Source organism: Sorex araneus, chromosome 6 (genome assembly GCF_027595985.1).
Source record: "Sorex araneus isolate mSorAra2 chromosome 6, mSorAra2.pri, whole genome shotgun sequence".
In the NCBI taxonomy this organism is placed as follows: domain Eukaryota; kingdom Metazoa; phylum Chordata; class Mammalia; order Eulipotyphla; family Soricidae; genus Sorex; species Sorex araneus.
Genome location: NC_073307.1, coordinates 69,755,027 through 69,782,382, shown reverse-complemented (window position 1 = coordinate 69,782,382; position 27,356 = coordinate 69,755,027). Strand labels below are relative to the sequence as shown.

General features: G+C 40.0%; 1 protein-coding gene and 1 pseudogene across 2 annotated transcripts in view; both read right to left on the bottom strand.

Moving 5' to 3' along the window:
* YAF2 (YY1 associated factor 2) overlaps positions 1–27,356 on the bottom strand; it is a 102,718-nt gene that overhangs the window by 59,131 nt on the left and 16,231 nt on the right. The window contains exon 3 of one of the 2 annotated variants that reach the window (XM_055142042.1): positions 1,625–1,696. The exons of the other annotated variant lie outside the window; for it this stretch is intronic. Coding sequence (XP_054998017.1) covers positions 1,625–1,696 — 72 coding nt within the window. The remainder of the gene's footprint in view (positions 1–1,624; positions 1,697–27,356) is intronic. 2 annotated transcript variants of the gene reach the window in all.
* On the bottom strand, positions 9,269–25,268 carry LOC101551417 (40S ribosomal protein S23-like; annotated as a pseudogene).

Sequence of the window (27,356 nt, the reverse complement as noted above, 5' to 3'; positions counted from 1 at the left end):
ATTATATTAAAAATTAATAAAACTGATTTTGTCTATAAAAATTAATAAAACTGCATTCCCTGTTGTCAAAGGGAATACAGACAAGTTCTAGAGTTTTATCTACTCCTGGGAGATAGGCAAGTGTGCATCTGACTCAATGGCATCCCCAACCACACTGCCTCCAAGAATCACTGGCTAAACCCGCTGGCTAAAGGACCACATTCTGGCACTGACCCACTGGCCCACAATCACCAGGACTAGCACCCAAACTCTCTAAGCAGGGTTTGGGGGAACCCCCGCACTCCCACCCCCACTGCCAACCAAAAACTGGAGTTTTACATCCAAAAGATAATAATTCTAACAGAAGCAGAAGTGTGTCCTACAGATAAGAACTATGCCTGTAATCTATAGCTATATCTATAATCACAGAAATGTTTAAAATGAATAATCAAATAAAAGCTAACTAAAGTATATTTACATGCTACTAAGCACTGTTCTAAATAAGTAGATTCTTATGATTTATTCCAACCCTCCTGTTAGTCCATTTTCCACTAAGGAAATAGTGAAATTTTATGTAATAGGAATGAACTTCATACTTAGAGAAAGAATGAGAAAAAAACATAACTGAAGGAAAATGGTAAGGTATGAAACAAAGCATAGATATCACAACTAACAGGTAAAAGAATTCAACTGAAGAAATTAGGCTGGAGAAACAGGTCTGAGACTAGCTTATGGTAGAATTATGTAATTCAGCAAAAGGATGCGAATTCGGTAAATAGCTAGAGCATAGTTAACTAGAGGCTCTTTACTTTCTAAAAACGTCATTAAAATGGAAACTTGGTACTAATAGAAAATGAAAGATCTAAGAAGAAACTGTTCAATTCTAACATGAATAAATTATTTGAAATTAATTTATTTCCTGAGAAAATAGAGAACTTTGACTGAATAACAGTTATCACCTTCCACATTGAGACAGCCTTTAAACTACTTAAAAATGATTACTATTGGGCCGGAGCGATATGACAGCGAGGAGGGCATCTGCCTTGCACGCAGCCAACCCAGGTTCAATCCCCAGAATCCCATATGGTCCCCTGAGCACCACCAGGAGGAATTCCTGAGTACAGAGCCAGGACTAATTCCTGAGCATTGCTGGGTATGACCCAAAACCAAAATAAATAAATAAACCCTTTTAAAAAATTGGTTACACTATATACAAAATGGTAATACTCATTAAGTTTTAGAATATTATATAAACCTTAAAACTGAAATCATTTTTTACTTTCCATGTATTAAGAATTGGGTATTGGTCAGCCATATAATAAACAGCATAATCCACATAAACTTAAGAAAATTTCTTCCAGATTCTTTTTCTGGTAATTAATGAGTTCCTTTAAAAAGAGAAGAAACTTGAGTGGAGAAAAAAATCTCAAGTTTGGAAAACTAGATTACTTACCAATAACTTGAGTTATCCTATTGGGTCTTTTCCCTCACAGATCCACCTCTCTTGCCCTTCTGTCCAACATGAGAATCTTCCTGATAGGCATCCACTGGAACTGAGGGGGCATGCAGCACAGATGCATATGTAAGAAAGCTGAGGGGAGGGGGCTGGGAGATGCTAGAGGCATGCTTCAGTGCACTTGCTTACCTTCCTGTAATTGGAAATTTCAACGGTTCCTTGGTCCTCGAGGCATTCACAATAACTTCAAAGAATGTGGATCTGTGGAGATTACCCAATAGGAGAACTCCAGTTACTGGTAAGTGATCCAGCTTTTTCTTCTCTATTAGAATAAGAAGATTACTTAATTTTATTTGAGATTATTTAATACATGTAGAACTATGGGGAAAGGGTTGTCAATGCACCAAATAACTATATGTACATGCAGGAAAATAAACATATTTACAACTTGAGCTACCATGTCATCGAAATTTCTGGCATTACCAGAAGTGCAATGAAAAGAAAATTATTTCATTTTTATATTTTCTACTTATGGCATCCACATTTTAACAAACAAAAATATAAGCTATCCGACTATTTAAATAACTGAAGCACCACAAGATTTGAATATAAGAATAATTCATCGATTGAAATACACTTTTTGTTTTAGTTTTGCTCCTGGGCCACAGCTAGCAGTACTCACAGGGTCCTAACAGGGAAGATGCTGTGGCAGGAGAGAAGTTTGTTACCAGCTGGGTCTGGGGAACCAGGTGGTGCCTATGGCTGAATGAGGACAATCCATTACACAGAGCAAAAGCATGAGCTCAAGCCCTCAAAGTTACCTTCACAGGCAAAACATACCAATCCTCACCCAATTTCATTAGCAGTCACAGAAATTTGGTATGCATACCACCACTATGAACTTACAATCTTTAAAACTTCAGATAAAGAGGATCAAAACATTTCCATTTATTACTCAGTAAGTCTAAAACAACCACATATACAATCTGGCAGTTCACTGATAGAGAATACGTATCAGCTTAAATTTTTTTAAATAATTGCCAAAAACAGACATTTTTAAAAAAATTCTACTTCTAACAAAGAAAAAAATCTCAACTGAACTGCATCTTCAAGATACAGCTGACTCCCTGGGACCCAGTACATATTAATCAAACAAACGTTCATTTTAAATGTCACATAGCAGTGATAATTACAAACATTCCCTATTAAAGATATAACAATGTTTCAGCAATCTTTACCATTATGCAGTTAAATATTCATACTCTAGCTTCTTCAAGAGATCTAGCTAAGGGGTTGGAGCGACAGCACAGAAGGCAGGGCGTTTGCCTTGCACGTGGCTGATTCCCAGCATCCCATATGGGCCCCCGGAACACTGCCAGGAGGAATTCCTTACTGCATGAGCCAGGAGTAACCCAAAGAGAAAAAAAAAAAGAAACCTAGTTAAATTCTTAGTTAACTTTCTGATCTTTATTGAGTGAGCAAGTACTGCACAAAAGTCTTAAAACTGACACAATAGATACAGATGTATTAATCCAAATATTCCTATGGTATGAGCTAAAATAAAATGTCATTAAGAACTAGTAATATTCAACTTTTATGATATCAAATGCAGTTTACATTTAGACTCAACTATAATGAATGTGAAACAGGTATTTTTAATTATAAGAGAATTAAAATATCTTCAAAATCAGATGTTTAGTGAATAAACCAACCTTGAGCCAGAGAGACAGTTACAGTGGGTAGAACACATGCCTTGCATTTGGCCCACCAGAATTCAATCCCCAGCACTACATATGTTGCCCCTGAGCACTGCTAGGATTATTGAGCACTCCCTAAGAGACCAGTCTTGAAGGCTATGTTTGCTGTAGTTATTATACCATAACAAAAATGAATTTGATAAGAAATCTTAGAAAGGGGCCAGAGTGACAGTATAGCGAGTAGAGTTCTTGCCAAACATGCGGCTGACCGGATTTCAATCCCTGACATCTCAAATGATCTCCTGAGTCCCAGCAGGACAGACTCCTGAGTACGGAGCCAGGAGTACACCCTGAGCATTGCCAGGTGTGGCCCCAAAATGAGAGAAAGAGAAAGAGCAAGGGAGGGAGGGTGAGAAAACCTTAGGAAAAGCTCAGAATGTCTACCTAAAGTATTCTCTGTATGTTCTAATAATTATAGTATTCATCCACAAAAGATACTTCTTGGTTTTTTCCACTCTGAAAATCTCTCTCTCCCACACTCTCCCTCTCCCCCCCAACTTCATCCTAAATTTAACTTTCTAAGTGTCTTTCAATAAAAAATGTCTTTTTCTAAATTACTTTGAATAAAAATTATTTCGTTTCAACACACACAACAACCAGGTATGTCTTGGTAATCAAAAACCGAATCAAGGGATGGGCAGGTAGAACATCAGATCCAACCTGGGTTGAATCCCTAACACTCCATATGGTCCCGAACCTGCCAAGAGTGATCCCTGAGCAGAGCCAGGACTTAGCCCTGAGGACACGTAGGTGTGGCCCAAAATCTAAAGAAAAAAAAAGAATCAAAACATTCCACTAATGAAAGTCTAGTCCATAAAATCAAGTTACACTTCATGGAAAAAAATGCCCAAAATAACTGTGCTACCTAATCTTTACTTCCATGTCACCCATTGGTTTGGGCATTATGTTTTAGTTCACTTTCACTTGTCATCCCGTTGATCTTCGATTTGCTCGAGGGGGCACCAGTAACATCTCCATTCGTTCCTGTCAAATGCTAGTGTAGCCCAATGGTATCTCTTGCTTCAGGAACACGAAGAGCCTCAAACCATTCATTCAGGATTTTGATGAAGAAGTCTGACCATCTCATAGGTGGGCTGCCACGCTGTCTTTTGACGTCCCATGGAATCCAGTTGGTAACAGCTCTAGTCCAGCGGTCATCTCTAAACCGCATTACGTGTCCGGCCCATCTGATTTTTGACGCCTTAGTAAATGAGACAGCGTCCCTGATTCTTGACAGTCGATGGCGGTTGGAACTCCAGATTCCTTCTCACTTGAGTGAAATGTGAGACTCCCAAGCATAGCTCTTTCGATTCCTCTTTGGGATACCTGAATAGCGTTCTCATCCTGTTTTCATAGGGCCCAGGTCTCTGAGGCCTATGTTAGTGCAGGAAGAATGGTGGAGTTGAAAAGGTGTGCCTGGAGGCAGAAATTCTTTGTCCTCTTAACCACTTCTTCGACACTCCTGAAGGCTTTCCATGCTGCTCTCTTCCTCCTGCACAGTTATGGCACCAAGTCATTCCTCATTTTGAGTTCTCAACCCAGGTACACATAGCTGCTGCCTTCGGAGATGTTTGTTCCATTGAGAACAAATGGAACATCAGGAACTAGTTTGTTTTCATGAACATTGTTTTGGTGAGATTCAGCTGCAGTCCGACCTTTTCCACACTCACGGTTGATGTCGGCCAGAATTTGTGCTGCTTGGCTAATGTTTGGTGTTATGAAAACGATGTCATCAGCGAAGCGGAGGTGGAGTAGTTGCCAACAGTCTATCTTCACTCCCATTCCTTCCCATTCCAGTTGTCGCGTGATATTCTCGAGGGTGGTAATGAAGAGTTTCGGTAAAATGGTATCATCCTGCCGAATCCTTCTCTTTACGTCAATGATCACCTCCTATTAGAATGGTAAGATCCTGGTGGTGAATCCGTAATACAGCTGGCGGAGGATCTTGATGTACTGAGTTTGAACGCCCTGTTTGGCTAGGGCTTCAATGACTCAGTCTCAACAGAATCAAAGGCCTTCTTTAAATCAATGAACATCGTATTTTTTTCACATAAATTCAGCAAAATCATTCCAAAATAAGGCAAAGTGAACTATAGACTTGATTATTAAGTAATAATAGAAATTACTTCTTGCTTGCTCCTTAAGCAGTTTGTCAAATAGTCTCGACCTAAGTTCTAAAACAGTGGATTGTAACCCACTGTGGGGTTATGTAATGAATGAATATGGGGGCGGGGGTGGGTTCCATAATCTTGAAATTCTTAAATATATCATAGTTTATTATTAGCAAATGTTTTAGTTACATAAACGGGGCCACGTAAAAATTTCTCAGGTAAAGAGAGTTCACAAATGGAAAAAGTTTAAGCCTAATATAGGGGGACTGGAAAGATAGTAAGTACAGCTGGCAGAGTACCTGCCTTCCATGTGGCCAGCCAACCCAGATATGGTCCTCTGAGAACCACCAAGAGTGATCTTGAGCCATGAATAAGCACTGAGCACTGCTAGATGTGGAGGGTAGAAGAAGGAAAGAGGAGGAAGTTGGGGAAGGAAAACATGGGGGGAAAGGGAAGGAGGAGTAAGAAGAGGAGGAATAGGACTAGAGGGGCCATTCTTCCTCCTCCTCCCCACCCTTCCTCCCCCAAAAAATCTCATTTCTAATTTCTCTTCACTAGACCCTCCCTTCTCATTATCCAAGGGGAAAGGCTTTAGAACAAAGCAGTCATAAACTGCTCCGTGGGTTCCAAAATTATACACACCATTTCTTTTTCTAATCAAAATGTTCCTTTCTCTTAGTCTATTAGATCAACTCATCAAAAAATAAACAATTTGGGGCTGGACTGATAGCACAGCGGGTAAGGTGTTTGCCTTGCACTCGGTCAACCCAGGTTCAATTCCCAGTATCCCATATGGTCCCCTGAGCACCGCCAGGAGTAATTCCTGAGTGAAGAGCCAGGAGTAACCCCTGTGAGTCCCAGGTGTGACCTCAAAAAGAAAAAAAGAAAAAAAAAGGAAATAAATAAAAGTGTTAACTGCTTGTCTTACATCGACTGTCTTGGGCATACTGCCCTGCTCCTCAGATGGTCCCCCAAGTACCACTAAGAGTGATATCTGAGCACAGAATCAAGAGTAACCCTGAGCACAGATAAGTGTGACCCGAAAACAGACAACAGAGTACAACTTTTTGTCGTACAATTTAATGCAAATGAATCTTTAATCAAGCAGTTGCCAAAAATTGTATTCATCTAAAATATAGGGAGAGATCACTTTTGGAAACCACCTTGAAGGAATTCATTTCACATCCTGTGTTACTTCCTAAAATGTCTTTCTTCTGCCTTTAAAGAATGTACCATTCAGAGATGAAAACAGAGGGAAAGAGCTGCTCTACCACCTCCAGGCAAGACATCCTGTGAGTCCCAAAGGCCCTAGGGAGAAAAGTATTGGAGGTGGCAAATGACCAACATCCGTCCTCGTCTGAAAAAGCTCAAAACACTCATACTAGTCTACAGATTGCTAAGGACATGGCAGGAGGGTTCTCATGGTGGAAGGCACGCAGAAATAGAAAAGGTGACGGTAACAGAGAGTAGCCCCTGAAACTGCTTTTGCGTTCCTAGAGAAAGAGACGGATGCTTCACCTTTCCAGACTCCCTTCCACGCAGAAGGAAGCTGGACTCCCTTCCAGCACCTTCTGACTGCTCCGGGGTTTCTGCACTGTGCTGACCTGGACTGCCCGGGCCCCACATCCCTGGCTTCCACAGTGCTCTCCTTGGGAAGGATCATGTGCAGTATACAGAGAAACCAGACGAATAAACGAACTAGCTAAAATAAAAGACTTAGGGACTGTAAGACTGATCAGCGGTTACAGAGGAAGGAGTCTTAACATCCCCATAAATCTGGCATTTGGGCTGCTGGGTAGTGCTGGTGTGTGTGTGTGTGTGTGTGTGTGTGTGTGTGTGTGTGTGTGTGTGTGTGTGTGTGTGTGTGTGTGTGTAAATCAGGACAAAGGACACTCACGGGTCCCAATTTAATTACAATGCTGTGACATTTCAACTTAAAAAAATGCCCTTTCTTCTAAATGCCTCCTTGCTTCTCATGCTACCAGGTTCTCCTGAATAAACACTGAATATAATTTTCTTATAAATAAAATAAAATATAGGGAATGAAATAAAAGGAAAAATACTAAAATATAGGGTATATAAATAAAATAAGGTCAAAACATAGGATAGTTATAGGTACAAAAATATACTTCACAAGGCAATTGTAATGATAAAGTTAATGTAAAGCTTTCTGAAATATCTATTACCACGAATATATAAAGGAATTATTCTCTACCAACCATATGTATCTTCAGAAAGATATAGTCTAAGATCCAAACAAAAATCTAAGCTTTACCCAAAAAGTTAGGTTACATTAACATCACTTCTCATATTTAAAAAAAATATTCTTTATATTAGAAGATAAAGAAATCAGTGTTAATGACTAAGAATAGCACTTACATGCTAGTATTAAAACCAAATTGCAAATATCACGATTTTCTCAAGATTTTCAATATGCCTAATTAGAAAATAGTAAAACATTTAGCTACTAAGTATATCATTATCATCACACATTTATATATAAACTATACAGCTACAAATTAGCTCTTTTCATTTTATTTTAGGCACTGTGGTTTCCAATACCATTAAAGGTAGTATTTTATGCATAACCCATTTTACCACCACACTCCCATTAGCTGACCGTCCACTTCCCTCCATGGTGGTCCAACGTCTCCCCCACCACCATTCTATTCTAAAACCCTTCTCTTTCTTTTGGTAAGTTTCCTACTGATGATCAGTTTCCGTTTCTCTTGCCTTTGGGCATTTGTCAGTCATTTACTACATCAAGAGATCATTCTGTATCTATGCCTCTTCTAACTTCACTCAGCATCACTCTCTCTACATCCACTCAAGTAGCAGCAAATCTGGTTGACTGAATCTTATAGCCAAGTAGTTTTCTACTGTGTGTATGTACCATAGCTTCATTATCTGGTCATCTGTTCTGGAACACTTCCATTGTCTCCAATTTTTGGCTACTGTGAATAAACATATGTAGTCCAAATGAATGGGAGTGTCTGAACCCAGAAGCTAGATGTATTTGGAGTCCAATTTCTAGTTCTTTCAGAAGTATCCATATTGTTTTCCAAAGGGTTGGACCAGTTGGCATTCCCTCCCTTTTTTGGGGGGAGGGGCTTTTTGGGTCACACCAGCAAGGTTCAGGGGTTACTTCTGGCTCTGCACTCAGAAATTACTCCTGGCAACGCTCAGGCGACCATATGGGATGCCAGGGATTAAACCCCAGTCACCTGCTTGCAAGGCAAATGCCCTCTCCGCTGGATTATCAGTCCAGCCCCCCAGCTGGCATTCCTAAAAGCAGTGTATGAAGATTCCTTTTCCCCCACATCCATATCAAAAATAGTTGTTTATGATCTTTGTGATGTGTGCCAGACTCACTGGTCTGATGGTATCTCAATGTTTTCACTTGCATCTTCTGATGATAAATGATGCAGAAAATATTTTCATGTCATTTGACCATCTGTATGTCTTCCTTGATGCAGTTTTCTGTTCACCTTTTCCCCCATGTTTTGATAGTACTGGCTATTATTTTCTTGTAAGGCTCTACTTGTGCTTTATGTATCTTGGATACTAACCCTTCATCAGTTGAGTGGTATGCAGGTATCTTCTTCCAGACCGCGTGTCTTTTTATGCTGATCATTTTTCTTTTTTAGTGTGGAACTGTCTAAATTTGATGTAGTCCCATTTGCTTATCTTATCTGCTATCATTTTAAATTTACTTAACTAAAAAAGCTACTTAGACTTTAAAAATTGTCAAAAATATTGACATACTGTTCTTCATCCTCTAATGTTTCTAATATCTAATGTTTATAGTATTTTATTGTAACAAAATATACATAAAACTTGTCAAAACCCTTCCGAAGTGATCTCAGGAGGGGGACTGGCCAGCTCCTGCCCTAACAAAGCCCAGTATTCACACTCACACCCCACAACCACCACACAAACCATGTAGACGGCCTAACTTCATGACTTCACAGTGATCTCTGCAGAGATCCCAAGCTGAAAAGCAATTTCAGGTACACCAATTTTGGGGTTGAAAACTGGAGTCTTTCTGGAGTAAGGGCAAATCCATCATAGCGCCCATAATGCTGAAGTCCCAGCAGCCACATCTGCATCCCACGACCCAGCTCCACAGCTTCAGCACCAATCTCAGGGAGATGCAACCCAAGTTAGGCCAAGCCAAGCTGCCAAGACTCATCAGCCCAATTCCACAGATCCTGGAGCTCCTGGAGACCCGTTCCAATTCCACAGTACTGACAGCCCAGTAGGAGGGCACCAAATTAGATGGGAGCGTATCACACAACCATACTAGTTCAATAAACAAAAACACTAACACAGAGGGCTGGAGTGATAGCACAGAGGATAGGGCATTTGCACTGCACGCAGGCCGGCATGGGTTCGATTTCTCCGCCCCTCTCAAAGAGCCTGGCAAGCTACTGAGAGTATCTCGCCAGCACAGCGGAGCGTGGCAAGCTACCCGTGGCGTATTCGATATGCCAAAACCAGCAACAAAAAGCCTCGCAATGGAGACACTACTGGTGCCTGCTCAAACAAATAGATGAGCAACAGGATGACAGTGACAGTGACAAGGTCCAAGTAGCAATAAACAGCTTAGTAAACCCTCAATGACTCTAATGACTTCACAGTGAAATTTAACAACTGTCATAAATTTTCTTTTACTGAAGTATTTTTGATAATTCCATTAGCCATTTTGTTGTAACAAACAATATAAAATAAATTATTGCATGTCTGCTTAAGGAAGGTGGTTTGGATGGGGAAGGGGTACTGGAGACTGTACTGGAGAAATGATGTCCAATTGTACTATGGACATCACTAATACCAATGTTTAAATAAAACAAAAAGAAAACCCACGGTATTTACTGATGTTCCTGAATAATATTTAGTAAATATTTAGTAAATGATAATTAGTAAATTAGTGAATAATTAGTGAATAATTGGTAAATTTACTAATTTACCAAATTTACTAATATTCAAGCCACTTGGAGTAGCTGAAGGAGAAGGATACTAGCTAAAATTTTCTAACTCCCTCTAGAACCCCTCCTCCTCTGCACTAGGTAACTCCCACTTATCAAGTCATGTTTGGGCCCCTTCTTCTCCACACACTTTCATTTCAAGAAAGAATTCTGCAACAACAGAAAGTTCTAAATTTTAAAGGATAATGCTTTGGGCAGCCACAGAGATGCTGCACATGCAACTCAACCTCCTGGTAATTTATGCCCCACACAGGATTAAGTAGATTTTTCTAACTCATTTACAAGGGGCAGAATTTGTCAGAATATCACTTCTGAAATATGTGACTGTTTTCTGTTCCATACACTGTTTCAGTTATTTTGCTTGGGGCAAGCAAGCTACATCGAGGTGGATAGGCCCATATAGCAAGGGTTTCTGGCCTGTCAACAGCTACAAGAGCAATTTGGAAGCTCATGTCTGAAAACCTGAAGACTTACCACATAAATGTTTAGTGTGATCCTCTCTCCACTGAAAATGAGAAACTCTGAATTAAAATCATCCTCTACGCTGCTTCTGTCTTAATAATGAAGTAAAAGTATACAAAAATCATTTTTTCAGCCACAAGTTCTGAAATAACTTGTTGCACACTAATATTCAGTAAAGAAAAGTATTAAAGAGATAATTAGGGTTTAACTAAAAATGGTTACGTTGGAAAGTCAATTATCTGCTAAAAAATAGGCTCAAAGGAAAATGCTTTATCTGTGAACTGATAGATTGGGAGCTCAGATCTAAAACTGATTACTAGTTTTTAGGTCCAAAAAAATCAACTTTAAATTAAAACAGGAAAGACTAAATGATAGAATTATACTAATCAAACTAATAAATTAGACAGCACCCCCTGGGCTAGTCCCTTCCCCAAGCAAACCAGAGCTGTAAAATCTGCATTTTTTTCATAGGGCAGACTCCCATGCAGAAAACCACTCTGAGCAATACTCAGTTAACCCAGCTAGCAACTCCAAAGATGCAGTACTGATCCAGCTGTGTGGTGCCAGGGACTAAGGTCACCCCAGTGGTACTTGGGGGGTCTCTAGGGCTACACCCTGGTAATGCTTGTAGTGTCAGATATCAAACCAGAATCAGGATATGCCTTGTACCTAGCTTCTATACTATCTCCTTGCCCCTACTCTTTTTTAATTGTAAAATATTGGGGCCAGAAAGATAGTACAGTGGGTAAAGCACTTGCCTTTCACACAGCTGATCTACCTAGCTGACTGGGTTAAATCCCAGGCACCTTATACAGTCCCCCAAGACAGCTACTAGTGATCCCTGAGCACAGAAACAGGACTAAACTCTGAGCAAAACTGAGTATGCAATCACCCCTTCCCCCAAAAAAGTATGACATTAAGATGAAATTATCATAAATATAAATAGGCCTACACTACAACCAATATATCATTCTAGTGACTGTGTAATGCTAACATCTCTCATTTCCTACAACTTCTTATTGTCCCAAGCACTGACATTTGCTCACTGTTGTGATGCTATCTAGGCTCTATTTGTTTTATCTGGGGGGGAGGGACTGGCACTACACCCGGCTGTAACAGTGCTCTGAGGATCATGCAGTGCCCTGGAGCAGATCTGGGGATCAAACATGTAAAACACGTGATCCGGTCCTAGGAGCTATTTGCTGGGTCCTGAGTGTGAGCTGCTTTTTTCTTAAATATCATTTTATGTTCTAGTAATTCCTCCTATGAGTCCTTACTGATGTGATGACAATTACACTCTTCCTGTTATTAGCACCAATTTATAAGTCATATCTTGAAATAGTATATTTCTGCAGGTACTATCATCTAATCCTAGAACTTTCTACAAGGAAACTTTTTCCTAATGCTTTTCCAGAATACCAGGAACATTACAGGTCCTTTACACACTAACTATGCTAGTACTCACATAGTATTCACAACAGTAAATGATTTTATCATCAATGCCAACACCTATGTGAAGGAAATTTAACCTTTTCAGTTACATTCCTTTCTCATCTTTTCTTACTACAATATTAAAATTAATTTAATCATATATGTGCATATATATCCCATTTTCAAATCAATCAAGTCTTAATGAGAAACCCTCTAAAATATAAGTGTATATTATCAATGTACAGCTGATTTTATACGACAATGTAAAAAATTTCTAACAAATTTCAATACTCAACTTATCAGTGACAGTTTCAAACAACTTCCTGTCTTCTAAATAACTATTCTGTACTTACATAATTTGAATCTTTAAAGTACCACGAATCATATCAAATCCAGTGTATCCCATAGATTACCATCACTTTACAAACAAAATAGTTTTATGAAAAGTAGTATGATTTGCTTGGCTAGCTGATCAGTAAAGAAGGGTATGAGTCATTCCTCCTCAAAACAAAAAACAATGGCTTCTTCAAACTGTACGTACTTCCTTGCAATTAACAAATGTTCAACAGTCTTCAAAAGTTTCTGTATATTTACTATTTTTTAAAATTACTAATATAATTAATAATTATATATACTATGAAGCCAATCTGTTACTACAGTTAAGATCTGTAGAAAAAAGTTAACTACAGCTATTACTAGATAATAAAAGCACTTTTTGGGGCTAGAGCAATAGCTCAGTGGGTAGGGGGTTTGCCTTGCACGCGGCCAACCCAGGTTCGATTCCGAGCATCCCATATGGTCCCCTGAGCATCGCCAGGAGTAATCCCTGAGTGCAAAGCCAGGAGTGCAAAGCCCTGTGCATTGCCAGTGTGACACCCCCCAAAAAAAAACCACTTTTCCTTGAAAAAAATCATTAATTACTAACATTATCATCCAACCTACCAATATTAGTATTATTACAACTAACACAAAGAATTTAGTGCAGCTTTCCACTGCTGCTGCTGCACAAGCAAACTACTTTGGACACGAGCAACTCCCAAAAATGCCTCCAGACTGTGAACTGAGCCACTGCCCCACGCGGCACCAGCGGGGAAGGGTTTCTCTCTCCAGGCTTTTCCATCTTATGAGCACCACAAAAAAGAAGTAAAAGCTTGTAGTGATGCAATCTCTGGCAGAATTTTCCCTGGACTTTATACAGAAACCCAATACCTCATATCTCTTAATTGTCAGCAATGTGAAATAGTTCCTTTTTAGCAGGTCTGACTTTGGGGGGAAACTCCAAACAATAATAGTGAGTTTTTTCTTGAAATATTGAAGGTAATCAAAGTAGCAGCCATTTCTCTAGACTGTGAACTAAGCCATAGCCCCACACTGGCCGAGGAGAGGAAATATCCTTCTTTCTCGGTTCTTTTCCCTTTTGGGGGAGAAACACAGCGTGGTGTCAGCCATATTATAAGGTCTATTAAGCAGGTACAAACTTGGTGGCGCAGGAAGGGGAGAAAAGGAAAAAAAAATTTATGTACTTGGCACAGCGGGACACTTGGGCAGTCTCAGGCCAGGGCCAATACCAGCACACGCTATGCCGAGATTCCACCCGGGTGGCCACACTTTTGTGTGGCCGCTCTGCTGCTGATCTACCAGAATCCAGCAGCCAACTAGACTACTTTTGGTTCCAGAAACTGCTTGCAGCCATGTCTCTAGACTGTGAACTAAGCCACAGCCCAATGCTGGCCGAGGACGGGAAATATCCTTCTTTCTCGGTTTTTTTTTTTCCCTTCGTTGGGCGGCGTGGCGTCAGCCATATTATGAGGACTATTAAGCAGGCACGAACTTGGTGGCGCGGGAAGGAGGAAATAAAAAAGAGTTATGTACTTGGAACAGCGGGACTTCATATCCCTTCATTCTCAGCAATGGAAAACTAATTATCAAATGCTTCCTTGGCAGTAGGGCTGCTTTTTTGGGGGGAAACTCCAACAACAATAGTGAGTTTCGTGTTGAAATATGGAAATTAATCAAGTCTTAAAGAGAAAATGAAGCGAAATTTATCAGTTACGCAGGCAGGGGTGGGAGGTATACTGGGGTTTTTGGTGGTGGAATATGGGCACTGGTGAAGGAATGGGTGTTTGAGTATTGTATAACTGAGACATAAGCCTGAGAACTTTGTAACTTTCCACATGGTGATTCAATAAAATAAATTTTAAAGAAAGAATTTAGTGCATGCACTATGCAATTTTGTTACAACTTAAAATATACTTTTTTTTCCTGTTCCTTTCTTTTTTTTTTTAATTCTTTTATTGATTCACCATGTGGAAAGTTACAAAACTTTCAGGTTAAAGTCTCAGTTATACAATGCTCAAACACCCATCCCTTCACCAGTGCACATATTCCACCACCAAGAATCACGATATACCTCCCCCCTTCCCCCCACCTCCCCAGCCCCCCACCCCGCATGTGTAACTGGTAAATTTCACTTTACTTTCACTTTACTTTGATTACATTCAATATTTAAACAAAAAATTCATTATTATTGATTTGGAGTTTCTCCCCCCTAAAGTCGATCTGCTGAAAAGGAAGCATTTGGTAATTTGTTTTCCATTGCTGAGAATGAAGAGATATGAGGTCAGGAGGCCGCACCAGCAGCAGCATAGTTTTGGATTTCTGTATTTTAGTATTTTAGTAACTAAGTCCAGAGAAATGTCTGCCAGGAATCGCAACATTGTAAGCTTGTACCTCTCAGCTACTTTATATTCCACATATGAGTGCGATCTTTCTATGTCTGTCTCTTTCTTTCTGACTCATTTCACTCAGCATGATACTTTCCATGTTGATCCACTTAAATGCAAATTTCATGAGTTCATGTTTTCTGACAGCTACTTAGTATTCCATTGTGTAAATATACCAGAGTTTCTTTAGCTAATCATCTGTTTTCGGGCACTCTGGTTTTTTCCATATTGTGGCTATAGTAAACAGAGCGGCAATGAACATGGAAATGCAGATGTCATCTCTACTATACCTGTTTGCCTCTCCGGGATATATTCCCAGGAGTGGTATTGCTGGCTCAAATGGGAGCTCAATTTCTAACTTTTTGAGAATCGTCCATATTGTTTTCCAAAAGGGCTGAACCAGTCGGCATTCCCACCAGCAGTAAAGGAGAGTCCCTTTCTCCCCACATCCACGCCAGCACCAGTTGCTTTTGTTCTTTGGGATGTGGGCCAGTCTCTGGTGTGAGATGATATCTCATTGTTGTTTTGATCTGCATCTCCCTGATAATTACTGATGTTGAACATTTTCTCATGTGCCTCTAAGCCATTCGGATTTCTTCTTTGAAAAAGTTTCTGTTCATTTCATCACCCCATTTTTTGATCGGGTTGGCAGTTTTCTTCTTGTGGAGTTCAACCAGTGCATTGTATATCCTTGTTATCAACCCTTTATTGGATGGGTACTGCATAAATATCCTTTCCCATTCTGTAGATTCTCTTTGTATTTTGGTCACTGTTTCTTTTGAGTTGCAGAAGCTTCTTAGTTTGAGATAGTCCCATTTATTTATCTTTGTTTTCACTTGCTTGGCCAGTGGCGTGTCAGCTTTGAAGATACCTTTGGCTTCAATGTCATGGAGGGTTTTGCCGACTTTATCTTCAATGTACCTTAGGGATTCTGGTCTGATGTTGAGGTCTTTAATCCATTTTGATCTGATTTTTGTACATGGTGATAGATGGAGGTCTAAGCCCATTTTTTTTGCATGTAGCCATCCAGTTTTGCCAGCACAATTTGTTAAACATGCTTTCTTTGCTCCACTTCACATTTCTTGCTCCCTTATCAAAGATTAGATGATCATATATTTGGGGGTGTATGTCAGAGTATTCAACCCTATTCTATTGGTCTGCAGCTCTGCCTTTGCTCCAATACCATGCTGTTTTAATAACAACCGCTTATTAGTAGAGTTGGAAGTTGGGGAGGTTGATTCCTCCCATTTTCTTTTTCCCAAGGATTGCTTTAGCTATTCGTGGGGGCTTATTGCTCCATATGAATTTTAGGAGCGCTTGCTCCATTTCTTTGAAGAATGTCAAGGATATTCCTATAGGGATCGCATTAAATTTGTACAATGCTTTGGGGAGAATTGCCATTTTGACAATATTAATTCCCTCAATCCATGAGCAGGGGATGTCTTTCCATTTCCTCGTGTCCTCTTTTATTTCCTGAAGTAGTGTTTTATAGTTTTCATTATACAAGTCCTTTACCTCCTTTGTTAAGCTGATTCCGAGGTACTTTATTTTCTGAGGCACAATTGTGAATGGGATTGCTTTTATCAGGTCACTTTCTTCTCTCTCATTATTTGCATATAGGAAAGCCACGGACTTTTGAGTTTTGATTCTATAGCCTGCAACTTTACTATACGAGTCTATTGTTTCTAGGAGTTTCTTGGTAGAGGTTTTAGGGTTCTCTAGGTATAGTATCATATCATCTGCGAATAGTGAGAGCTTGATTTCTTCCTTTCCTACCTGAATGCCCTTAATATCTTTTTCTTGCCTAATCGCTGTTGCAAGTACTTCCAGTACTATATTGAACAGAAGTGGAGAGAGTGGGCATCCTTGTCTCGTCCCTGTTATCAGAGGGAAGGCTCTTAGCTTTTCCCCATTGAGAACAATGCCTGCCATTGGCTTGTGATAAATGGCTTTGACTATGTTGAGGAAGGTCCCTTCTATACCCATTTTGGCGAGTGTTTTCATCATAAACGGATGCTGGATTTTGTCAAATGCTTTCTCTGCATCTATTGATATGATTATATGATTTTTATCTTTTCTTTTGTTGATATGCTGGATTATTTTGATTGATTTCCGGATGTTAAACCATCCTTGCATCCCCGGGATGAATCCCACTTGGTCGTGGTGTATGATCTTTTCGATGAGTTGTTGAATTCTATTTGCTAATATTTTGTTGAGGATCTTCGCATCTGTGTTCATCAGGGATATTGGCCTGTAGTTTTCTTTTTTTGTGGTGTCTTTGTTTGCTTTTGGTATTAGGGAGATATGAGCCTCATAGAAACTTTTTGGGAGGGTTTTTGTTTCTTCAATTTCCTGGAAAAGCTTGAGAAGGACTGGCAAAAGGTCCTCTTTAAATGTTTGGAAGAACTCGCTAGTGAATCCGTCTGGACCTGGGCTTTTGTTTTTGGGAAGACTTTTGATTACCATTTCAATTTCCTTGATGTTAATTGGACTATTCAGGTCCTCCAGGTCTTCTTGGTTCAGCCTTGGGAGATTATAGGAGTCAAGGAATTTATCCATTTCTTCTAGGTTCTCTTGTTTCGTGGCATAGAGATTTTCAAAATAGTCTCTGATGATCTTTTGAATTTCACTGGTTTCTGTTGTGATGACCCCCTTTTCATTTCTGATTCGGCTTATAAGGGTTCTCTCTCTCTCTTTGTGAGTCGTGCTAGTGGTTTATCAATCTTGTTTATTTTCTCGAAGAACCAGCTCTTGGTTTCATTGATCTTTCGGATTGGATTTTGGGTTTCCATGTCGTTAATTTCTGCTCTAAGTTTTATTATCTCTTTCCTTCTGCTTGGTTTGGGCACCTTTTGTTGGTACTTGTCTAAGGTCTTGAGCTGTGAAGTCAAGTTATTTATGTGGGCCCTTTCTTCCTTCCTGAGATATGCTTGTAGAGCTATAAATTTTCCCCTTAAAACGGCTTTAGCTGCGTCCCACAGGTTCTGGTAGCTCGTGTCTTCATTCTCATTTGTTTCCAGGTACCTCTTGATTTCTTCCTTGATTTCCTTCCTGACCCACTCATTGTTCAATATCGAGCTATTTAATTTCCAGGTATTTGATTTGGTTTTCTGCATCTGTCCACAATTTTTATCTTCAGTGCATCATGGTCTGAAAAGATAGCTGGTACAATGTCTATCTTTTTGATTCTGTTGAGGTATGCTGTGTGGCCTAGTGCATGGTCTATTCTGGAAAATGTTCCATGTGCACTGGAAAAGAATGTGTATTCCATTTTGGGGGGATATAAAGCCCTGTATAGACCTATTAGCCCTCTCTCCTATTTCTTCCTTCAAAGCCAGTATTTCCTTGGTTAGTTTTAATCTGCTTGATCTGTCCAGAGGAGACAGTGCAGTGTTGAAGTCACCAACTACTATTGTGTTGCTCGAGATGTCCTTCTTAAGGTCTCTTAGCAGCTGTTGTAGGTATTTAGCTGGTCCCTCATTGGGTGCGTAGACATTTAGGAGTGTGATTTCTTCCTGATGTACACATCCCGTGATTAATAAAAAGTGGCTTTCACTATACCTTCTAATCTTTTTTAACCTGAAGTCTATGTTGTCTGATACTAGTAACACCACCCCAGCTTTCTTGAGGGAGTTGTTTGCTTGCAGGATTGTTTTCCATCCTTTGACTTTGAGTTTGTGTTTGTTCTGGCTATTCAGATGTGTTTCTTGCAGGCAGCAGAATGTTGGGTTCAGTCTCTGAATCCATTTTGCCAGTCTGTGTCTCTTAATTGGTGAATTCAGACCATTGACATTAAGGGAGATTATTGTTATGGTATTTTTGTGCCATCTTTGTGCAAGGGTTTGTTTTGCTTGTAGGGGTTGTTCTTGTCTTACAATAGCCCCTTTAGTGCTTCTTTTAGGTTTGGTTTTGAGTCTATGAAGTTCCTGAGCTGTTGTTTATCCCCAAAGAAGTGTATGATTCCTTCTAGTTTGAATGAGAGTTTAGCTGGATAAAGTATTCTTGGTGAAGCGTTGATTTCATTGAGTTTTTTCACTATATCCCACCATTGCCTTCGAGCTTGGAGGGTTTCCTCTGATAGGTCTGCTCCCCGACCTAAGGGGTCGCTCCTTTGTATGCGATTTCCTTTTTGGACCTTGCTGCTTGCAGTATCGTGTCTCTCTGAACGATGTCCATCATTGGACATCGTTCTAAGGGGTGCTCCTTTGTATGCGATTTCCTTCTTGGACCTTGCTGCTTGCAGTATTGTTTCTCTCTGAACGATGTCCATCATTGTAACTATGATATGTCTTGGGGTTTTTCTGTTAGGATCTCTTTTAGCTGGCACTCTTCGGGCGCCTTGAATCTGGATGCCCGCATTGTCCAGCTGTGGGAAGTTTTCCGCAATGATTTGTTTGACTGTGTCTTTTTCGTTGGGTTCCCTGTGGTTCTGGTAGTCCAATGATTCTAATGTTGTTCCTCTTGAAATCATCTCCTAGGACTCTGATTCTGGCTAGAGCTATTTTGAGGTCTCTTGCCATGGTTTGTTGTTGCCTGTAGGCCTCTTGCAGCTCATCTTCAAGCATACGGTTTCTGTCTTCGGCTGCAGTCATCCTATTGTTGAGGGCAGCCAGAGAGTTTTTGATTTCATGTACCGAATCCTTCATTTCTTTTTGAAGGTTTTTTATTTCTGCTCTCATTTCTTCCCGTATTTTGTCGGCTGTCTGTTGTATTGTTTCTGCCAGGCCGTCCTTGAAGTTGTCCATCTTTGCATTGAGTTCATTGAACATGTTGAGGATTTCAACTCTGAATTCTTTCTCAGAGAGGTCAAGTTTGTAGGAAACACCCATTGAGGTTTCCGGACTCCTTTGATCGTCCTCTGCTTGCAGTGGGGATTTTTGCTATTTCTTCATGTTGCTGTTGTGGTATGAAAGAGGGCCCTTGAAGATGAGTGTCCCTGTTTCCTTTTGTTGCGAAAAAGGATTGTGGATAGGCACAGTTAATAGTGGTTGGCTTTGTACTTGCCGGTTGTAGAACCTGGTCTCCTACTGAGATGTTTCCTTCAATTCTTATGTGAAGTCTTGTGTTTTATTGTCCTACTGCTTGCGAATAGCTAGGATGTTAGTCTTGGATAGGACATTGAGGGAACTATCTGCCGCCGGGTGAGCTTTGGCCGCCGGTAATGAGGCCACGCCCACTTTTATTAGGCTACGCCCCTGATGATTAGGCTACGCCCCTTTCCCACAACCCGGCAGAGGCGGGGTGCTCAGGGCCTTGGAGCAGGCTGGGTCCGGAAGGGCGGGTCGAGGGAGCGTCACAGACCTTTGCCGGAAGACAGAATGGCGGCGGCGCTTGGGGTTGGCGTGCCGGCAGTCCACAGGGGAGGGAAGCGCGGGGTGCTCTGGGCCGCGGAGCAGGCTGGGTCTAAAATATACATTTTAACTCAACAATTATTAGACATTTCATAGAACACAAAAACAAAATTCTCATATTTTACATATTCTTATGGTGAAAGGAAACATCTTTTGATGTAGTTGACCCATGCCCTTTCTTTTGAAAATATTGTTTTGAAAACTTTATATCTTCATAAGTCCCTATTTTATAGTTTCCTCCCTTCTTTGTGAGATGTTCTATAAACCCATAAAAATGCTGCAATGTTTCTCAAGTTTCTGAGCAATATTCTTTTTATCAAAAGGGGGTGGGGGGTGGATACTAGTGCCTCCCAAGCTGTGCTCAGGAGATTCTGGGGCCGCACCAGCAGTGAGCCAGCCAGGCTGCTGATTTGGAGACAAAGACCCCAAGAATATGATGACGTTCAGGTCCTGTACTGCCAGGGATGCCTGGAGGAAACCAGTGGTTCTGAGAGACTCCAGAGCTGCCCCCTTTCAAAGCTCTGGGGACCATTCACTGCTAAGAATCAATGCAGGGTGATGTCAGACATGCACCTTAACTACTGGGCTAGATTCCCTTAACTCATTCTATGCAATCTATTCTCTCCTTAATCGGTCTTGCCTTCAATCCAAGCCTTCCCAAGCCTTCGAAAAATCAATCAAATGCTAATACGTGTGTGTGTGTGTGTGTGTGTGTGTGTGTGTGTGTGTGTTTATGTGTAGCCCTTTATTCTGGGTAAATAAAAATGTGGCAGAGCCTGGCAAGCTACTGTGGTATATTCAATATGCCAAAAACAGCACAAGTCTCACAATGGAGATGCTACTGGTGCCTGCTCAAGCAAATTGATGAGCAACAGGGTGACAGTGATATAAAAATGTATAATTACTGTGCTTTCATCATCAAAACTTATGTTCTTAAGTCTTTTCTTCTTGCCTTTGTACAAAGCCAAAAGTCACTCTGACAACCTTAAAGTGGCTTCTGGGAATGTCAACAACACCATGCCCTTCACAACCAAATCCAGGAACCAGAACTTCTTTTCTTCAAAAAAGTTTAAGCAGCCATCATTGGGTACAAAGGCTGTGATTTTGCATTCTTGATCAGCTGAACACACTTCCTAATAACAAAATTTGGCTGTTTAGCTTCAACTCCAACTTGCTCCAGCATAATCCCCTTAACATGGAAATGCATCTCTGAAGGGTTGGTTTCAGAGCTGTGCTCAAATGTGCTTTCTCACACCGCTTGCCATGCTGTGGCTGTGGAGCTTTCAGGCAGTAGGAAGACCGCAACCCTCTTACCCATACAGCGGCAGCACAGGCAATATCGAAAAAGCTACAGCCCTATTCAACTTAAGTCATACACCATCTAACTCCAGGGTTCTTAACCATGGTAGCCTTCCCACTCCTTTCCTGTGCCCCTACCCCCATTACTAACTGGCCTCTTAGTCTCATGCCATGGCTCCCCGTTTATCTGATTTCACCTGTGGTCCTTTGGAATACCCTGGGGATCCATACTAAAGCCACGTGGCCCCCCAGTTAAGAAACGCTGATCTAGCTGCTCATATACTATCTCATAATTATCCCAGCACCTGAAGTTCAGAAATCTAAAAGTAAACTATAAAATACTCTCCTCAAAATTTGTCCTTTCTCCTGTTCCATAAGTGTGTCAATAATAAGTTCTACCATTTACTAACGGTTTAGTTAAGTTCTGGAAATTCTGGAATTCATTCTAGATTCTTCCCATTCTACACCCTAATTTACTACCTCCCACAACCAGATCCAACTCCCCATCAAGTCTTATAAATTTTCTCTTTCACATACTCATCATCTGTTCATTTCTAACATTAGCATGTTCCCTTGTTCAAGCTATTATGTTTCTTACCTATACTAGGGTAATTGTTTCCATTAACAGCGAACAAAACAAGAAGCAGAAACAATTTAAATTAGCAGTAGAATTAGATATCTGATTAAAATGAGTACTGGTGGAGCAGCAAAGGTCCAAAGCAGCACAATGGGAGAACCAATCCACACAAGTGAGTTGGGGAGAGGATACTTGGAGGGATGTATAGTATTGGAGTACTTGGGAGAGATAAAGGGTACATTAGTGAAGGGTGTGATGTTGGAAATATGTGCATGAGAAAATTATTTATAGCATTGCAAACTACAAAATCTCAGTAGATTAAAAAAATGTAAGTAAATTAAAAAATTAGAAATTGTAGGATAGTTTGTGTTCTGCTTATTGAAAGAACTTGTAGCTAAATATATACTATTTTTCTTTGTTTAGAAAACCTAATCTAATTATAATACACTTCAATTACATTTTCTTATTTGTTATATTTATTTTGTAAAAAAGTTATGAAAGAGTCCTTGCACATTAGTTAAATAATATCTATTATCAATAGATATTCTTTTTTTTTCCTTTTGGGTCATACCCAGCGATACACAGGGGCTACACCTGGCTCTGCACTCAGAAATTACTCCTGGCAGTGCTCAGGGGACCATATGGGATGCTAGGAATTGAACCCGGGTCAGCCGTGTGCAAGGCAAACACCCTACCCACTGTGCTATCGCTCCAGCCCCTATCAATAGGTATTCTATGCAAGACATATGATGTACATTAGAAATTTTTATCAATATTCATAATGTTTATCCTGAATAGGAACAAAATTATAATCAGTTCTTAAATGCTTTATCATGCTTAATCATGTTTATTCCAAAGTGACCTCTAGAAGTTAAAAGTTTAAAACATTTACTAGGAAGCTAGGGAGATAGCTAATAACTTACATGTAGAGACCCTAGGATCAATCCTGGCAATTCCTGGCTCCCTGAGAATTACCAGATGTGGCTCAACTGCCGTATTTAAGCACCACAAAGCCTGAGCATTAAGCTATCAGGCCCGAACTATCTATAGTCTGTGGCCCTCCACTTCAGCACCACCGGGGATTGTCCCAGTTTAAGCAACAAAAAGAACTGGTGAAATATTTACTGCTAAAACGTTTATTGCACAAATGTTGATTTGAGAGTACACATCAATTTACTAGGAAACACACATAGATATACACATACATACATAAGAAGAAAGGAACATGGAGGAAGAAAAAATTTTAAGTATCCCAAACGAATCTATGGAATAATCTTATCCTCTGCGTCAGTCACTAATCCACTAGAATCCATACTTGACCATAGGGACAATTAGGTCTCTATATGAAAGTAAATTAAATCACTATTTGTGTATCTGTTTTAGTTAACATTTTTGAGGACTTACCATATGCCTGACCTGTATCAAAACTTTCTCTAAGAATTCTCATTTATGTGCAGTCTTATTTGATCCTCATAGTAACTGTAACAGTTATGTGATATCATCATCTTCCTTTTAAAAATGGAAAAAAACTAAGGCCCAAAAGTTAAGGCAGAGAGATGACTCCAGACCCCTTGCCAGGCTGAACTTCATATCTGGGTCAGCACGGATGTGGACAGGAGGTGGAACTCACCCACCCCAATTGAGTCCCAGCAGCCGAAAACCTCCAGAACTTAATCACTGCCATGCTCACAACCTATCTCCACAAGCTTGGACAAGTCTCAGTCATGAGTGACTCTGCTAAGACTCAGGTTAGTAGGTTTTGTGACCAAAATCTCCAGGCTCTCACAGAATCAGTGATGGGCTACCTTCCCTCGCCTTCCCGTTCTTCCAGGAGCCTGGCAGTCACACCCACGAACTGCCTCTGGTGTCATATAAGCTCATTAATGGCCACGATCCAGGGACTCACAAATAAATTTTGGAATAGATTAACGAGCTGCAGAGGTGCCTCCACACTACAAAGTCACTATCCAGTTGAAAATTTAACTCCAGTTGTATCACCCTATTTAAAATAGATTCCTGGAGCACATGGTCACAAATGCAAATGTGACTGCACAATATCTTATACTCTGATATAGCAGGGGTAGCACACCACACTGAATGGGATATAAAGTAGAAGGCAACCAATCTCGATTTAAAAAATTATATATATATATATACACATACACATATATACTTATATATTAGTCCACAAGGCTCAACCTATAACAGCACGTTTGTAAATCTCTTATACAAGGACTTAATAGCTCCATCCTGAGACACAATAATCTCTACAAACTTTCTTCTAAGGAAATTTTATTTTTTATCATCTTTAGCAGATTATTCATAACAAGCAATACAAAATAAATTAGGGCCTACTATTTGGGGTAGGCTTGGGTGGTGTTGAGAAAATTGGAAATATTGGTGGTGGGAAGGTATAATGGTGATGGGATTGGTGTTGGAATATTGAGTGTATAAATTATTATGAACAACTTTATGAAAATAAAATTAAATTTAAAATAAAATTAAGGCAACTTCTTCCACAAGTTTACACAACCAGTAAATAGTGATTAAAAAAAAATATATTTAAATCCAGAATGCAGCAACAGAGTTCAAACTCTTAAACATTATACCATGTTAAGTGCAGGGTACTCTTCAATAATAAAGTCCTTTTAGTTTTCTTCCTTCTTATCCTATTATCATAATCAATACATATAAAAAGTAGAATAGCTGAATATAAAAATTTCCAACACTAACAATACGAACATATATTTAATGTTTATACAAATTAAGGATAGGAAAATTACAATTAAAGTGCAAAAATCATATAACCAGAGATATTATGGTTATGGAAAACTGGAAATATGGGAACAGTGACAAATCTGAAAATTTGACAGCCAAATTCATGGAAGTTTTACTAATTTTTTAAAAAAATAAACAATTTCCTGGACGGGGACAGGAGAGCCCACCACCCGCTCAAACAGAACCCTGGTAGCCAAAAACCTCCACACTCCAATCACCACCGTGCTCATGGCTGGAATCCACAGGTTGGAACAAGCCTCATCCAGGAATGAATCTGTTGAAAAACTCAGGTATGCGATTTTTATAACCAAAATCTCCAGGCTCTTAAGGAGTTGGGGATGGGCTACCTCCCGCATCTCCCTGTTTCATCAAGGAGCCTGGCAGTCATGACCACGACTGCCTCTTGTGCCATAAATGCTCATTAACTGACCATGATCCAGAGACTCATAAATAAATACTGAAAGAGATCAACAAGCTTCCAAGATGATTCTGGACCCCAAATCGCCATCCAGATAAAACATAATTCCAGCTGTATCAACCCATTCAAAGTACCACACCACATTGGGTGAGATGTAAAGTAGAAGGCAATCAATCTCAATTAAGAAAATATTACCAAGAGGATTCCTCCATGGCTTGAAAACTGGCCTCACATTCGGTGGGGTGGGGGAGGGGAAAGCAGATGAGATAGAGAAGGGAGCACCAAGCAAAAAATGCTTGGAGGGCTCGCTCAGGATGGGAGATGCATGCTGAAAATAGATAATAGACCAAACATGATGGCCACTTAATACCTGTATTGCAAATCATAACACCCAAAAGGAGAGACAGAGTGAAAGGGAATGTGTCTGCCACAGAGGCGGGGAGGATGGGGTGGGGGTGGCAGGAGGGATATTGGAAACATTGGTGGTGGAGAATGGGCACTGGTGGAGAGATGGGTATTCAACCATTGTATGACTAAACATAATCATGAAGTGTGTAAGTCTGCAATTGTATCTCACAGTTTTTCATTAAAAAATTTTTAAAAAAACAAAACAAAATATTAATAGACAAGGTTTAACTTGTAATAACATATTAGTAATCTCTTATACAAGGAAAAAAAATCTCTTATACAAGGGCTTAATGGCACCAGGGTGAGAAACAACAATCTTCACACACTTTCGTCTAAGGAAACCGTTTCTGATCATTTTTAGCAAATTATTCATAACAAGTGATATAAAATAAATTATTTAGGACCTATTATTGGGCTCTAAATAATTGGGTGGTTGTTGGGAAAATTGGAAATAATGGTAGTAGGACGGTCTGTTTGTATTTCACAGTTTTTCATTAAAAAAAATTTAGGGGCTGGAGAGATAGCACAGCGGGTAGGGCGTTTGCCTTGCACGCGGCCGATCCGGGTTCAAATCCCAGCATCCCATATGGTCCCCTGAGCACCGCCAGGGGTAATTCCTGAGTGCAAAGCCAGGAGTAACCCCTGTGCATCGCCAGGTGTGACCCAAAAAGCAAAAAAAAAAAAAAAATTTAAAAAAATGTTAGCAGACAAGGTTTAATTTGTAATAACATATTAGTAGTCTCTTATACAAGGAAAAAAAATCTCTTATACAAGGGTTAATGGCACTAGGGTGAGAAACAACAATCCTCACACACTTTCTTCTAAGGAAACCGTTTCTGATCATTTTTAGCAAATTATTCATAACAAGTGATATAAAATAAATTATTTAGGGCCTATTATTGGGGCAGGCTTGGGTGGTTGTTGGGAAAATTGAAAATAACGGTAGTCGGACGGTGCAACGGTGGTGGGATTGGTGTGGAAACACTGAATATAATAAATCATCATGAACAACTTTATAAAAATTAAAATGAAAAAAATACAATTTGATGACAGTACCACTGTAGCACTGTCATCCCGTTGTTCATCAATTTGCTCAAGCGGGCATGAGTAACATCTACATTGTGAGACTTGTTACTGTTTTTGGCATATCGAGTAATGCCACGGGTAGCTTGCCAGGTTCTATGACAGTATTATTTTAATATGTTTTTTTAATTCTGCATGTTCTACTATTCAATTATTTATTTAATCTTTAATAACATAACTCTAGGTACCAGCCTTGATCTGGTTAAAAAAAGATTGGGCCCCAGAGATATAGAACAGATAAGGTGCTTGCTTTACATGCACCTGACCCAGGTTTGAATCCCCAGCACCACACATGAGCCCCCAACCCCACCAGATGTGATCCCTGAGCACATCTCAAGGAGTAAGCCCTGAGCACCACCAGATGTGGCCCAAAGACAAGAAAAAGGAGTAAAGTTTGTAAGAAAATGGTTGAGAAGATACAGGAAAAGAGGGTGGAAGAAAAGACTTTCCAAGGGAGAATGCTTCAAATCTTCTAGTAATATGAAAACCTATTAGCAGGTCTTCCATTTGAAACATGAGGATGGGAAGTCCAGTC